Raw genomic sequence first — 13,015 nt, 5'->3', positions numbered from 1 at the left:
TTTACTCATTACAAAGAACACCGAGGGATCTTTAAAATCTACCAACAACCATTGGTGGTGAAGAGGACATCAAGTTTAAGGTCCATCTGAGGGATGGCGCAAGCAAGCTGATGTATCTCACTGTCTTCGAAACACCAGAATGGCAGTTTATAGCTAGGCTGAAATTCGAACCTCAGTTACCTCTCAGTTATCTTAGAAGCTGTGATATTGTTGTGTTGGTGGTTACATTTATTTTCGTAAACCATTATGATCAAGCAGGTTTGTTGGGTTATTAAGTACGAATGGAACAGGAAGCATGCGAGTATGACTGTGAACTCACGAGTGGTGGAAACAGCACATTTATTTGAGGTGACCAAATGCAAATACATGTATTTCAAAATGTTTTGAAAATACTTTTTCAAATCACAACTTTTCACAAAAAAAGTTTCCCAGCTGGACTGACCATATTACTGTTTAAGTGTATTTTGCTCTAAAGATAGAACACGTGTTTTTTTGGTTCTGTCTTGGAACTTTATTACTTTAACTCTTCATCTCATGTAAACCCATTCCCCAACACTCCATGGTCATTATGCAGCCTCGAACTTTTGCTCTCCGATGAGACTCAAAACTGACATGCTGCGGGTGGTGCGCTATTTGATGTTTCATGTCTTATAGTAAAATTTAAAAGGAGAAATGCACAGTTACAATGGGCGACCTGGATCCCTTTTTATTTTTTTTATTTTTTTGGACATACGATCGAGGCTCGTTTAAGAGCTAGCATTAAACACAAAAAACATAAACGGACACATAAAACGTACAATAAAGGGAGCGGGAGACAAGATGGGGAGAGAGAGGGAAGCACACAAGCACAACAGTAGCTAACATGGAGATCTGTAGATCTGTGGGAGGGAGAGGGCTGGGGGTGGGGTGGGATACACGGTATAATGAAGAAGTGTGTTCCTTTGTATTAAGAAGTGTGTCCCTTTGTATTAAGAAGTGTGTTCCTTTGTATTAAGAAGTGTGTTACTTTGTATTAAGAAGTGTGTTCCTTTGTATTAAGAAGTGTGTTCCTTTATATGAAGAAGTGTGTGCCTTTGTATTAAGAAGTGTGTTCCTTTGTATGAAGAAGTGTGTGCCTTTGTATTAAGAAGTGTGTGCCTTTGTATTAATAAGTGTGTTACTTTGTATTAAGAAGTGTGTTACTTTGTATTAAGAAGTGTGTTCCATTGTATTAAGAAGTGTGTTCCTTTTTATGAAGAAGTGTGTGCCTTTGTATTAAGAAGTGTGTTCCATTGTATTAAGAAGTGTGTTCCTTTGTATTAAGAAGTGTGTTCCATTGTATTAAGAAGTGTGTTCCTTTGTATTAAGAAGTGTGTTCCTTTGTATTAAGAAGTGTGTTCCATTGTATTAAGAAGTGTGTTCCTTTGTATTAAGAAGTGTGTTCCTTTGTATTAAGAAGTGTGTTCCTTTGTATTAATAAGTGTGTTCCTTTGTATTAAGAAGTGTGTTCCTTTGTATTAAGAAGTGTGTTCCATTGTATTAAGAAGTGTGTTCCTTTTTATGAAGAAGTGTGTGCCTTTGTATTAAGAAGTGTGTTCCATTGTATTAAGAAGTGTGTTCCTTTGTATTAAGAAGTGTGTTCCTTTGTATTAAGAAGTGTGTTCCTTTGTATTAAGAAGTGTGTTCCTTTGTATTAAGAAGTGTGTTCCTTTGTATTAAGAAGTGTGTGCCTTTGTATTAAGAAGTGTGTCCCTTTGTATTAAGAAGGGTGTGCCTTTGTATTAAGAAGTGTGTCCCTTTGTATTAAGAAGTGTGTTCCTTTGTATTAAGAAGTGTGTGCCTTTGTATTAAGAAGTGTGTCCCTTTGTATTAAGAAGTGTGTTCCTTTGTATTAAGAAGTGTGTTCCTTTGTATTAAGAAGTGTGTTCCTTTGTATTAAGAAGTGTATTCCTTTGTATTAAGAAGTGTCTTCCTTTGTATTAAGAAGTGTGTGCCTTTGTATTAAGAAGTGTATTCCTTTGTATTAACAAGTGTCTTCCTTTGTATTAAGAAGTGTGTCCCTTTGTATTAAGAAGTGTGTTCCTTTGTATTAAGAAGTGTATTCCTTTGTATTAAGAAGTGTCTTCCTTTGTATTAAGAAGTGTGTCCCTTTGTATTAAGAAGTGTGTTCCTTTGTATTAAGAAGTGTGTTCCTTTGTATTAAGAAGTGTGTTCCTTTGTATTAAGAAGTGTGTTCCTTTGTATTAAGAAGTGTGTTCCTTTGTATTAAGAAGTGTGTTCCTTTGTGTTAAGAAGTGTGTTCCTTTTGTATTAAGAAGTGTGTGCCTTTGTATTAAGAAGTGTGTTCCTTTGTATTAAGAAGTGTGTTCCTTTGTATTAAGAAGTGTGTTCCTTTGTATTAAGAAGTGTGTTCCTTTGTATTAAGAAGTGTGTTCCTTTGTATTAAGAAGTGTGTGCCTTTGTATTAAGAAGTGTGTTCCTTTGTATTAAGAAGTGTGTTCCTTTGTATTAAGAAGTGTGTTCCTTTGTATTAAGAAGTGTGTTCCTTTGTATTAAGAAGTGTGTTCCTTTGTATTAAGAAGTGTGTTCCTTTGTATTAAGAAGTGTGTTCCTTTGTATTAAGAAGTGTGTTCCTTTGTATTAAGAAGTGTGTTCCTTTGTATTAAGAAGTGTGTTCCTTTGTATTAAGAAGTGTGTTCCTTTGTATTAAGAAGTGTGTTCCTTTGTATTAAGAAGTGTGTTCCTTTGTATTAAGAAGTGTGTTCCTTTGTTTTAAGAAGTGTGTTCCTTTGTACTAAGTGTGTTCCTTTGTATAAAGAAGTGTGTTCCTTTGTATTAAGAAGTGTGTTCCTTTGTTTTAAGAAGTGTGTTCCTTTGTTTTAAGAAGTGTGTTCCTTTGCATTAAGAAGTGTGTTCCTTTGTATTAAGAAGTGTGTTCCGTTGTATTAAGAAGTGTGTTACTTTGTATTAAGAAGTGTGTTCCTTTGTATTAAGAAGTGTGTTCCTTTGTATTAAGAAGTGTGTTCCTTTGTATTAAGAAGTGTGTTCCTTTGTACTAAGTGTGTTCCTTTGTATTAAGAAGTGTGTTCCTTTGTATTAAGAAGTGTGTTCCTTTGTATTAAGAAGTGTGTTCCTTTGTATTAAGAAGTGTGTTCCTTTGTATTAAGAAGTGTGTTCCTTTGTACTAAGTGTGTTCCTTTGTACTAAGTGTGTTCCTTTGTATTAAGAAGTGTGTTCCTTTGTATTAAGAAGTGTGTTCCTTTGTATTAAGAAGTGTGTTCCTTTGTATTAAGAAGTGTGTTCCTTTGTATTAAGAAGTGTGTTCCTTTGTACTAAGTGTGTTCCTTTGTATTAAGAAGTGTGTTCCTTTGTATTAAGAAGTGTGTTCCTTTGTATTAAGAAGTGTGTTACTTTATATTAAGAAGTGTGTTCCTTTGTATTAAGAAGTGTGTTCCATTGTATTAAGAAGTGTGTTCCTTTGTATTAAGAAGTGTGTTCCTTTGTATTAAGAAGTGTGTTCCTTTGTATTAAGAAGTGTGTTCCTTTGTATTAAGAAGTGTGTTCCTTTGTATTAAGAAGTGTGTGCCTTTGTATTAAGAAGTGTGTCCCTTTGTATTAAGAAGTGTGTCCCTTTGTATTAAGAAGTGTGTGCCTTTGTATTAAGAAGTGTGTCCCTTTGTATTAAGAAGTGTGTTCCTTTGTATTAAGAAGTGTGTGCCTTTGTATTAAGAAGTGTGTCCCTTTGTATTAAGAAGTGTGTTCCATTGTATTAAGAAGTGTGTTCCTTTGTATTAAGAAGTGTGTTCCATTGTATTAAGAAGTGTGTGCCTTTGTATTAAGAAGTGTGTTCCATTGTATTAAGAAGTGTGTGCCTTTGTATTAAGAAGTGTGTTCCTTTGTAGTAAGAAGTGTGTTCCTTTGTATTAAGAAGTGTGTCCCTTTGTATTAAGAAGTGTGTTCCATTGTATTAAGAAGTGTGTGCCTTTGTATTAAGAAGTGTGTTCCTTTGTATTAAGAAGTGTGTTCCTTTGTACTAAGTGTGTTCCTTTGTATTAAGAAGTGTGTTCCTTTGTATTAAGAAGTGTGTTCCTTTGTATTAAGAAGTGTGTTCCTTTGTATTAAGAAGTGTGTTCCTTTGTACTAAGTGTGTTCCTTTGTATTAAGAAGTGTGTTCCTTTGTATTAAGAAGTGTGTTCCTTTGTATTAAGAAGTGTGTTACTTTGTATTAAGAAGTGTGTTCCTTTGTATTAAGAAGTGTGTTCCATTGTATTAAGAAGTGTGTTCCATTGTATTAAGAAGTGTGTTCCTTTGTATTAAGAAGTGTGTTCCATTGTATTAAGAAGTGTGTTCCTTTGTATTAAGAAGTGTGTTCCATTGTATTAAGAAGTGTGTGCCTTTGTATTAAGAAGTGTGTTCCTTTGTATTAAGAAGTGTGTTCCTTTGTATTAAGAAGTGTGTCCCTTTGTATTAAGAAGTGTGTTCCATTGTATTAAGAAGTGTGTCCCTTTGTATTAAGAATTGTGTTCCATTGTATTAAGAAGTGTGTGCCTTTGTATTAAGAAGTGTGTTCCTTTGTATTAAGAAGTGTGTTCCTTTGTATTAAGAAGTGTGTTCGTTTGTATTAAGAAGTGTGTTCCTTTGTATTAAGAAGTGTGTTCCTTTGTATTAAGAAGTGTGTTCCTTTGTATTAAGAATTGTGTTCCTTTGTATTAAGAAGTGTGTTCCTTTGTATTAAGAAGTGTGTTCCTTTGTATTAAGAAGTGTGTTCCTTTGTATTAAGAAGTGTGTTCCTTTGTATTAAGAAGTGTGTGCCTTTGTATTAAGAAGTGTGTTCCTTTGTATTAAGAAGTGTGTGCCTTTGTATTAAGAATTGTGTTCCTTTGTATTAAGAAGTGTGTTACTTTGTATTAAGAAGTGTGTTCCTTTGTATTAAGAAGTGTGTGCCTTTGTTTTAAGAAGTGTGTTCCTTTGTATTAAGAAGTGTGTGCCTTTGTATTAAGAAGTGTGTCCCTTTGTATTAAGAAGTGTGTTCCTTTGTATTAAGAAGTGTGTTCCTTTGTATTAAGAATTGTGTTCCTTTGTATTAAGAAGTGTGTTACTTTGTATTAAGAAGTGTGTTCCTTTGTATTAAGAAGTGTGTGCCTTTGTATTAAGAAGTGTGTCCCTTTGTATTAAGAAGGGTGTGCCTTTGTATTAAGAAGTGTGTCCCTTTGTATTAAGAAGTGTGTTCCTTTGTATTAAGAAGTGTGTTCCTTTGTATTAAGAATTGTGTTCCTTTGTATTAAGAAGTGTGTTACTTTGTATTAAGAAGTGTGTTCCTTTGTATTAAGAATTGTGTTCCTTTGTATTAAGAAGTGTGTTCCTTTGTATTAAGAAGTGTGTTCCTTTGTATTAAGAATTGTGTTCCTTTGTATTAAGAAGTGTGTTCCTTTGTATTAAGAAGTGTGTTCCTTTGTATTAAGAAGTGTGTTCCTTTGTATTAAGAAGTGTGTGCCTTTGTATTAAGAAGTGTGTTCCTTTGTATTAAGAAGTGTGTGCCTTTGTATTAAGAAGTGTGTTCCTTTGTATTAAGAAGTGTGTTCCTTTGTATTAAGAAGTGTGTTCCTTTGTATTAAGAAGTGTGTTCCTTTGTATTAAGAATTGTGTTCCTTTGTATTAAGAAGTGTGTTACTTTGTATTAAGAAGTGTGTTCCTTTGTATTAAGAAGTGTGTTCCTTTGTATTAAGAAGTGTGTTACTTTGTATTAAGAAGTGTGTTCCTTTGTATTAAGAATTGTGTTCCTTTGTATTAAGAAGTGTGTTACTTTGTATTAAGAAGTGTGTTCCTTTGTATTAAGAAGTGTGTTCCTTTGTATTAAGAAGTGTGTGCCTTTGTATTAAGAAGTGTGTTCCTTTGTATTAAGAAGTGTGTTACTTTGTATTAAGAAGTGTGTTCCATTGTATTAAGAAGTGTGTTCCTTTGTATTAAGAAGTGTGTTCCTTTGTATTAAGAAGTGTGTGCCTTTGTATTAAGAAGTGTGTTCCTTTGTATTAAGAAGTGTGTTCCTTTGTATTAAGAAGTGTGTTCCTTTGTATTAAGAATTGTGTTCCTTTGTATTAAGAATTGTGTTACTTTGTATTAAGAAGTGTGTTCCTTTGTATTAAGAAGTGTGTGCCTTTGTATTAAGAATTGTGTGCCTTTGTATTAAGAAGTGTGTTCCTTTGTATTAAGAAGTGTGTTCCTTTGTATTAAGAAGTGTGTTCCTTTGTATTAAGAAGTGTGTTCCTTTGTATTAAGAAGTGTGTTCCTTTGTATTAAGAATTGTGTTCCTTTGTACTAAGAAGTGTGTTACTTTGTATTAAGAAGTGTGTGCCTTTGTATTAAGAAGTGTGTTCCTTTGTATTAAGAAGTGTGTTCCTTTGTATTAAGAATTGTGTTCCTTTGTATTAAGAAGTGTGTTACTTTGTATTAAGAAGTGTGTTCCTTTGTATTAAGAAGTGTGTTCCTTTGTATTAAGAAGTGTGTTACTTTGTATTAAGAAGTGAGTTCCTTTGTATTAAGAATTGTGTTCCTTTGTATTAAGAAGTGTGTTACTTTGTATTAAGAAGTGTGTTCCTTTGTATTAAGAAGTGTGTTCCTTTGTATTAAGAAGTGTGTGCCTTTGTATTAAGAAGTGTGTTCCTTTGTATTAAGAAGTGTGTTACTTTGTATTAAGAAGTGTGTTCCATTGTATTAAGAAGTGTGTTCCTTTGTATTAAGAAGTGTGTTCCTTTGTATTAAGAAGTGTGTTCCTTTGTATTAAGAAGTGTGTTCCTTTGTATTAAGAAGTGTGTTCCTTTGTATTAAGAAGTGTGTGCCTTTGTATTAAGAAGTGTGTTCCTTTGTATTAAGAAGTGTGTTCCTTTGTATTAAGAAGTGTGTGCCTTTGTATTAAGAAGTGTGTTCCTTTGTATTAAGAAGTGTGTTCCTTTGTATTAAGAAGTGTGTTCCATTGTATTAAGAAGTGTGTGCCTTTGTATTAAGAAGTGTGTTCCTTTGTATTAAGAAGTGTGTTCCTTTGTATTAAGAAGTGTGTTCCTTTGTATTAAGAAGTGTGTTCCTTTGTATTAAGAAGTGTGTTCCTTTGTATTAAGAAGTGTGTTCCTTTGTATTAAGAAGTGTGTTCCTTTGTATTAAGAAGTGTGTTCCTTTGTATTAAGAAGTGTGTTCCTTTGTATTAAGAAGTGTGTGCCTTTGTATTAAGAAGTGTGTTCCTTTGTATTAAGAAGTGTGTGCCTTTGTATTAAGAAGTGTGTTCCTTTGTATTAAGAAGTGTGTTCCTTTGTATTAAGAAGTGTGTTCCTTTGATTAAGAAGTGTGTTCCATTGTATTAAGAAGTGTGTGCCTTTGTATTAAGAAGTGTGTTCCTTTGTATTAAGAAGTGTGTGCCTTTGTATTAAGAAGTGTCTTCCTTTGTATTAAGAAGTGTGTTCCTTTGTATTAAGAAGTGTGTTCCATTGTATTAAGAAGTGTGTTACTTTGTATTAAGAAGTGTGTTCCTTTGTATTAAGAAGTGTGTTACTTTGTATTAAGAAGTGTGTTACTTTGATTAAGAAGTGTGTTCCATTGTATTAAGAAGTGTGTGCCTTTGTATTAAGAAGTGTGTTCCTTTGTATTAAGAAGTGTGTGCCTTTGTATTAAGAAGTGTGTTCCTTTGTATTAAGAAGTGTGTGCCTTTGTATTAAGAAGTGTGTTCCATTGTATTAAGAAGTGTGTTACTTTGTATTAAGAAGTGTGTTCCTTTGTATTAAGAAGTGTGTTCCTTTGTATTAAGAAGTGTGTTACTTTGTATTAAGAAGTGTGTTACTTTGTATTAAGAAGTGTGTTCCTTTGTATTAAGAAGTGTGTTCCTTTGAATTAAGAAGTGTGTGCCTTTGTATTAAGAAGTGTGTGCCTTTGTATTAAGAAGTGTGTGCCTTTGTATTAAGAAGTGTGTTCCTTTGTATTAAGAAGTGTGTTCCTTTGTATTAAGAAGTGTGTTCCTTTGTATTAAGAAGTGTGTTCCTTTGTATTAAGAATTGTGTTCCTTTGTATTAAGAAGTGTGTTCCTTTGTATTAAGAAGTGTGTTCCTTTGTATTAAGAAGTGTGTTCCTTTGTATTAAGAAGTGTGTGCCTTTGTATTAAGAAGTGTGTGCCTTTGTATTAAGAAGTGTGTGCCTTTGTATTAAGAAGTGTGTTCCTTTGTATTAAGAAGTGTGTTCCTTTGTATTAAGAAGTGTGTTCCTTTGTATTAAGAAGTGTGTTCCTTTGTATTAAGAATTGTGTTCCTTTGTATTAAGAAGTGTGTTCCTTTGTATTAAGAAGTGTGTTCCTTTGTATTAAGAAGTGTGTTCCTTTGTATTAAGAAGTGTGTTCCTTTGTATTAAGAAGTGTGTTCCTTTGTATTAAGAAGTGTGTGCCTTTGTATTAAGAAGTGTGTTCCTTTGTATTAAGAAGTGTGTTCCTTTGTATTAAGAAGTGTGTTCCTTTGTATTAAGAAGTGTGTTCCTTTGTATTAAGAAGTGTGTTCCTTTGTATTAAGAAGTGTGTGCCTTTGTATTAAGAAATGTGTTCCTTTGTATTAAGAAGTGTGTTCCTTTGTATTAAGAAGTGTGTTCCTTTGTATTAAGAAGTGTGTTACTTTGTATTAAGAAGTGTGTTCCTTTGTATTAAGAAGTGTGTGCCTTTGTATTAAGAAGTGTGTTCCTTTGTATTAAGAAGTGTGTTCCTTTGTATTAAGAAGTGTGTTCCTTTGTATTAAGAAGTGTGTTCCTTTGTATTAAGAAGTGTGTGCCTTTGTATTAAGAAGTGTGTTCCTTTGTATTAAGAAGTGTGTGCCTTTGTATTAAGAAGTGTGTCCCTTTGTATTAAGAAGTGTGTTCCTTTGTATTAAGAAGTGTGTTCCTTTGTATTAAGAAGTGTGTTCCTTTGTATTAAGAAGTGTGTCCCTTTGTATTAAGAAGTGTGTTCCTTTGTATTAAGAAGTGTGTGCCTTTGTATTAAGAAGTGTGTTCCTTTGTATTAAGAAGTGTGTTCCTTTGTATTAAGAAGTGTGTTCCTCCCTAAAAAAGTTATTTCCATTGAGCATTTTTCTAAATGGCCATTTTTCCTCTTGCTCTTCCCTATCCCATGTAGCGTCCCCTGGAAAAGCCGGACGGCTTGGATGTGTCTGATCAGAGCAAGGAGCACCCGCAGCATCTCTGCGAAAAGTGCAAGATCTTAGGTTATTATTGTCGTCGGGTGCAGTGAAGAAGCACCGGATCAACTGCATCTCTCCAGTATGCGCCGCACTCCTCGTTTCCTTCCCTTTGCCCCTCTATCATTGTCATCGCTCTATTTTATTCATTCATCACCCAGTTATGTTTACTTGGACCTTGGATGTGTCTAAGGAGTTCTCATCCTGGATGCATCTGAGAAGTTCATCCAATCACTGGGATCTCATCGCCCAGGTCTCTGTATGCCGGCTCCCTTTTCTTCTTTCGCTTTTACCTGAGTGCACTCACCTGGCCGTGGCGGAAGCCATTCTTCATGCAGCTCATAACAGTCTTCAAGTTTCACAAGCAGTATTAACTTTTGCCTTCTCTGCCTTTGCTCCAATTTAAATTTGGAAATTTATCGTTGTTTTTATTATTACAATTCTAATTATTATTATCAAGAGTATGCTTTTGCACAAGTAAGAGATAATCGTCTTTTCAAATGCTGTGTTAGTTTAAAAATTAAACTATTTTAGTGTTGTCTGAGGACAAACCTCTTGTATCCATTTTAAGCCTTCAAGCTTGGTGTATCATTTATATAATCAACTATGCTTGATGAAGGATTATGTTTAAAGAAGAAATGAATTATTTGTGTATTTTTTGACTTGTAGGCAAAGCACACTTTTTTTTGGTTTCCGTCAAAGTATGCGACCTGGAAGCTCATCGGTGGATGTTGCTTCCGCCATTTCCGGCAGTTGCAACCGAAGCTTGAAGCTATTGAAGCTTCTTGCTGTAAACGGTTCTCTTTGCCGGGCACGTACCTGCCTGACCCTTGTGCTGTGTATATATTTTGGATTGTACTTTCAAAAAAGTCGTTCGCTTATTCTTGAAAAAGAACCTCTAAGGGACAGGTGTGTGAGAGGGAGGGAAAGGTTTGCAGGAGAGGTGGGTGCAAGACGATGGAAAGCGTTGAGGAGGCAAATGCTCCACAAAGGGGCGAGAGAGAGAGAGAGAGAGAGAGAGAGAGAGAGAGAGAGAGAGAGAGAGAGGGGGAGAGGGGGAGAGAGAGAGAGAGAGAGAGAGTGGGACAGCCATATGGATGGATGTTTGTACTGTGCTAGAAAATGGGGAAAATGCAAGAGGTGGGAGAGAGGTGTGTTAGTATAGGTGGAGGGAGGGGTGTTCATGAAGGTGTGTTAGTTGTGGTGGACAAAGGTGTGTTAGTAGAGGTGGAGAGAGGTGTGTTAGTAGAGGTGGAGAAAGGTGTGTTAGTAGATGTGGAGAGAGGTGTGTTAGTAGAGGTGGAGAAAGTTGTGTTAGTAGATGTGGAGAGAGGTGTGTTTGTAGAAGTGGAGAGAGGTGTGTTTGTGGAGGTGGAGAAAGGTGTGTTTGCAGAGGTAGCCAGAGTTGTGTTTGTCGAGGTGTGTTAGTAGAGTTGGAGAGAGGTGTGTTAGTAGAGGTGGAGAAAGGTGTGTTAGTAGTGGTGGAGAGAGGTGTGTTTGTGGAGGTGGAGAGGTGTGTTAGTAGATGTGGAGAGAGGTGTGTTTGTAGAAGTGGAGAGAGGTGTGTTTGTGGAGGTGGAGAAAGGTGTGTTTGTAGAGGTAGCGAGAGTTGTGTTTGTAGAGGTGTGTTAGTAGAGGTGGAGAGAGGTGTGTTAGTAGAGGTGGAGAAAGGTCTGTTAGTAGTGGTGGAGAGAGGTGTGTTAGTAGAGGTGGAGAAAGGTGTGTTAGTAGTGGTGGAGAGACGTGTGTTTTTGGAGGTGGAGAGAGGTGTGTTAGTATAGGTGGAGGGAGGGGTGTTCATGAAGGTGTGTTAGTTGTGGTGGAGAAAGGTGTGTTAGTAGAGGTGGAGAGAGGTGTGTTTGTAGAAGTGGAGAGAGGTGTGTTTGTGGAGGTGGAGAAAGGTGTGTTTGTAGAGGTAGTGAGAGTTGTGTTTGTAGAGGTGTCTTAGTAGAGCTGGAGAGAGGTGTGTTAGTGGAGGTGTGTTAGTAGTGGTGGAGAGAGGTGTGTTCATAGAGGTGGAGAGAGGTGTGTTTGAGGAGGTGGAGAAAGGTGTGTTTGTAGAGGTAGCGAGAGTTGTGTTTGTAGAGGTGTTTTAGTAGTGGTTGAGAGAGGTGTGTTAGTAGAGCTGGAGAGAGGTGTGTTAATGGAGGTGGAGAGAGGTGTGTTAATAGAGGTGTGTTAGTAGAGCTGGAGAGAGGTGTGTTAATGGAGGTGGAGAGAGGTGTGTTCGTAGATGTGTGTTAGTAGTGGTGGAGAGAGGGGTGTTCATCGAGGTTTGTTAGTAGTGGTGGAGAGAGGTGTGTTAGTAGAGCTGGAGAAAGGTGTGTTAGTAGAGGTTGAGAGAGGTGAGTTAGTAGAGGTTGAGAGAGGTGTGTCAGTAGTGGTGGAGAGAGGTGTGTTAATAGAGGTGTGTTAGTAGAGCTGGAGAGAGGTGTGTTAGTAGAGGTGGAGAGAGGTGTGCTAGTAGAAGCGGAGAGAGGTGTGTTCGTAGAGTTGGAGAGAGGTGTGCTATTGCAGGTGGAGAGAGGTGTGCTGGTTGAGATGTAGAGAAAGGGAGAAACCTAAGGAAGAATTATGTTCGTGTATGTGTTGCTTGCATCCTCCAAGATGAGATTGCAGCATCGTTTTGCAGACAATCTGAGCAGACGTTTGTTGCAAGCTCTGCAGTGTTTGTTACTTGCACATGGAAACCAGCAGGTGTTTCTAACTTTGGAAGTACTTTTATGTTATTTGCTGTGCTATTTTCCTTTGTGCATTCATTGGAACGTTCACATTGGTTGGTTATCAGTATTATAGATATATATATATATATTTTTTCTTTCTTTCTTGGCGTTCCTAGTTGTGCCTTTTCTGCCTGGAAATGTGATGCCATTTGTATTGCAAGCACTACAGTATTATTCAAATTATGCAATATTATATCAAGTGCCACGTGATATTGATATGATATTTTGGCAATTAAAACATTTCTAAAAAACATATTTAATAAATGTGGCATCTGTTTTGTCTGTTTGAATGTTAGCATCAAGTAAAAGCATTTTGATCAGCGTGAATCTGCCAATGCTGCAGGAACCACCTTTAATGTCAGGTATGCGTCAAACCACCAAATGCAGGATTTTGCAACAACATTCGCAGAGTTTTCAATTTCCGGTCTCAACCGCAACCGAAAATGTTCCCAGGAACGGCACAGGGAACTGCTTATGTTTTCAAGAGCATCAGAGAAATGTCTGATGTTGGTGCAATGTACAGTTGATGGTTATTGTTTTGAGAAATATATTCTAACACTTTCCCTGAATTTCTTCTGTTTCATACCTTTCATGACTTGTTCCGATTCTGGTGAATCATACTCTGTTACATACTCTGTTACATAACATGGATGCTGCCGAAGCACTTTCTCTGCAAGGGTTAGAGTTAGGGTTGTTAGGGTTAGGGTTGATCGGCTTCGGTTTCCAACTCGTATGCAGCACAAAGCTGCGGAGCGGCATCATTGGTTGAGTGTTAAGGTTAAGGGTTAAGGTTAGGTTAGGGTTAAAAGTTAGGGTTAGAGTTCGTGTAAGGGTTAGGTTTAGGATTAGAGTTAGTGTTAGAGTTGAATTTCTTTTCACACTTTTTTATGGACACCACCATGTTCGGCATTTGCGCACCATGTTCAGCATTTGTTTCTTAACTCTACCAACCATAGCACCCAGCGAAAATAATATGGCTGCCATCTTGCTTTTCTGGTGGGCCTTACACATCAGGCCTGTAGGCCTCTGCTGAATATACTCTGCCTGGGTTTGTTGCGTCAGATTTCCATTGGTTTTGTTTGCATCAAATGTTACTCACGATGATGTGCTGACTTCTAG

The 13,015-nt window shown here is 36.4% G+C and overlaps 1 protein-coding gene across 2 annotated transcripts in view; it reads left to right on the top strand.

Moving 5' to 3' along the window:
- ZCCHC24 (zinc finger CCHC-type containing 24) overlaps nt 1-12,151 on the top strand; it is a 109,802-nt gene extending 97,651 nt beyond the window's left edge. Inside the window, exons 4-5 of one of the 2 annotated variants that reach the window (XR_013624418.1) lie at nt 9,113-10,640; nt 10,687-12,151. Coding sequence is in view for 1 of the 2 variants with exons in the window: in XM_078783814.1 (XP_078639940.1) it covers nt 9,113-9,226 (114 nt within the window). In the remaining variant the exon portion in view is untranslated. Of the gene's footprint in view, nt 1-9,112 lie in introns of both variants that reach the window. The other variant, XM_078783814.1, reaches the window with a different exon arrangement.
- Nucleotides 12,152-13,015: the final 864 nt, after the last annotated feature.

The sequence above is a fragment of the Myxine glutinosa genome, chromosome 8 (genome assembly GCF_964187855.1).
Source record: "Myxine glutinosa chromosome 8, kmMyxGlut1.1, whole genome shotgun sequence".
Lineage (NCBI taxonomy): Eukaryota > Metazoa > Chordata > Myxini > Myxiniformes > Myxinidae > Myxine > Myxine glutinosa.
This window is presented reverse-complemented; position numbering and strand designations above follow the sequence as displayed.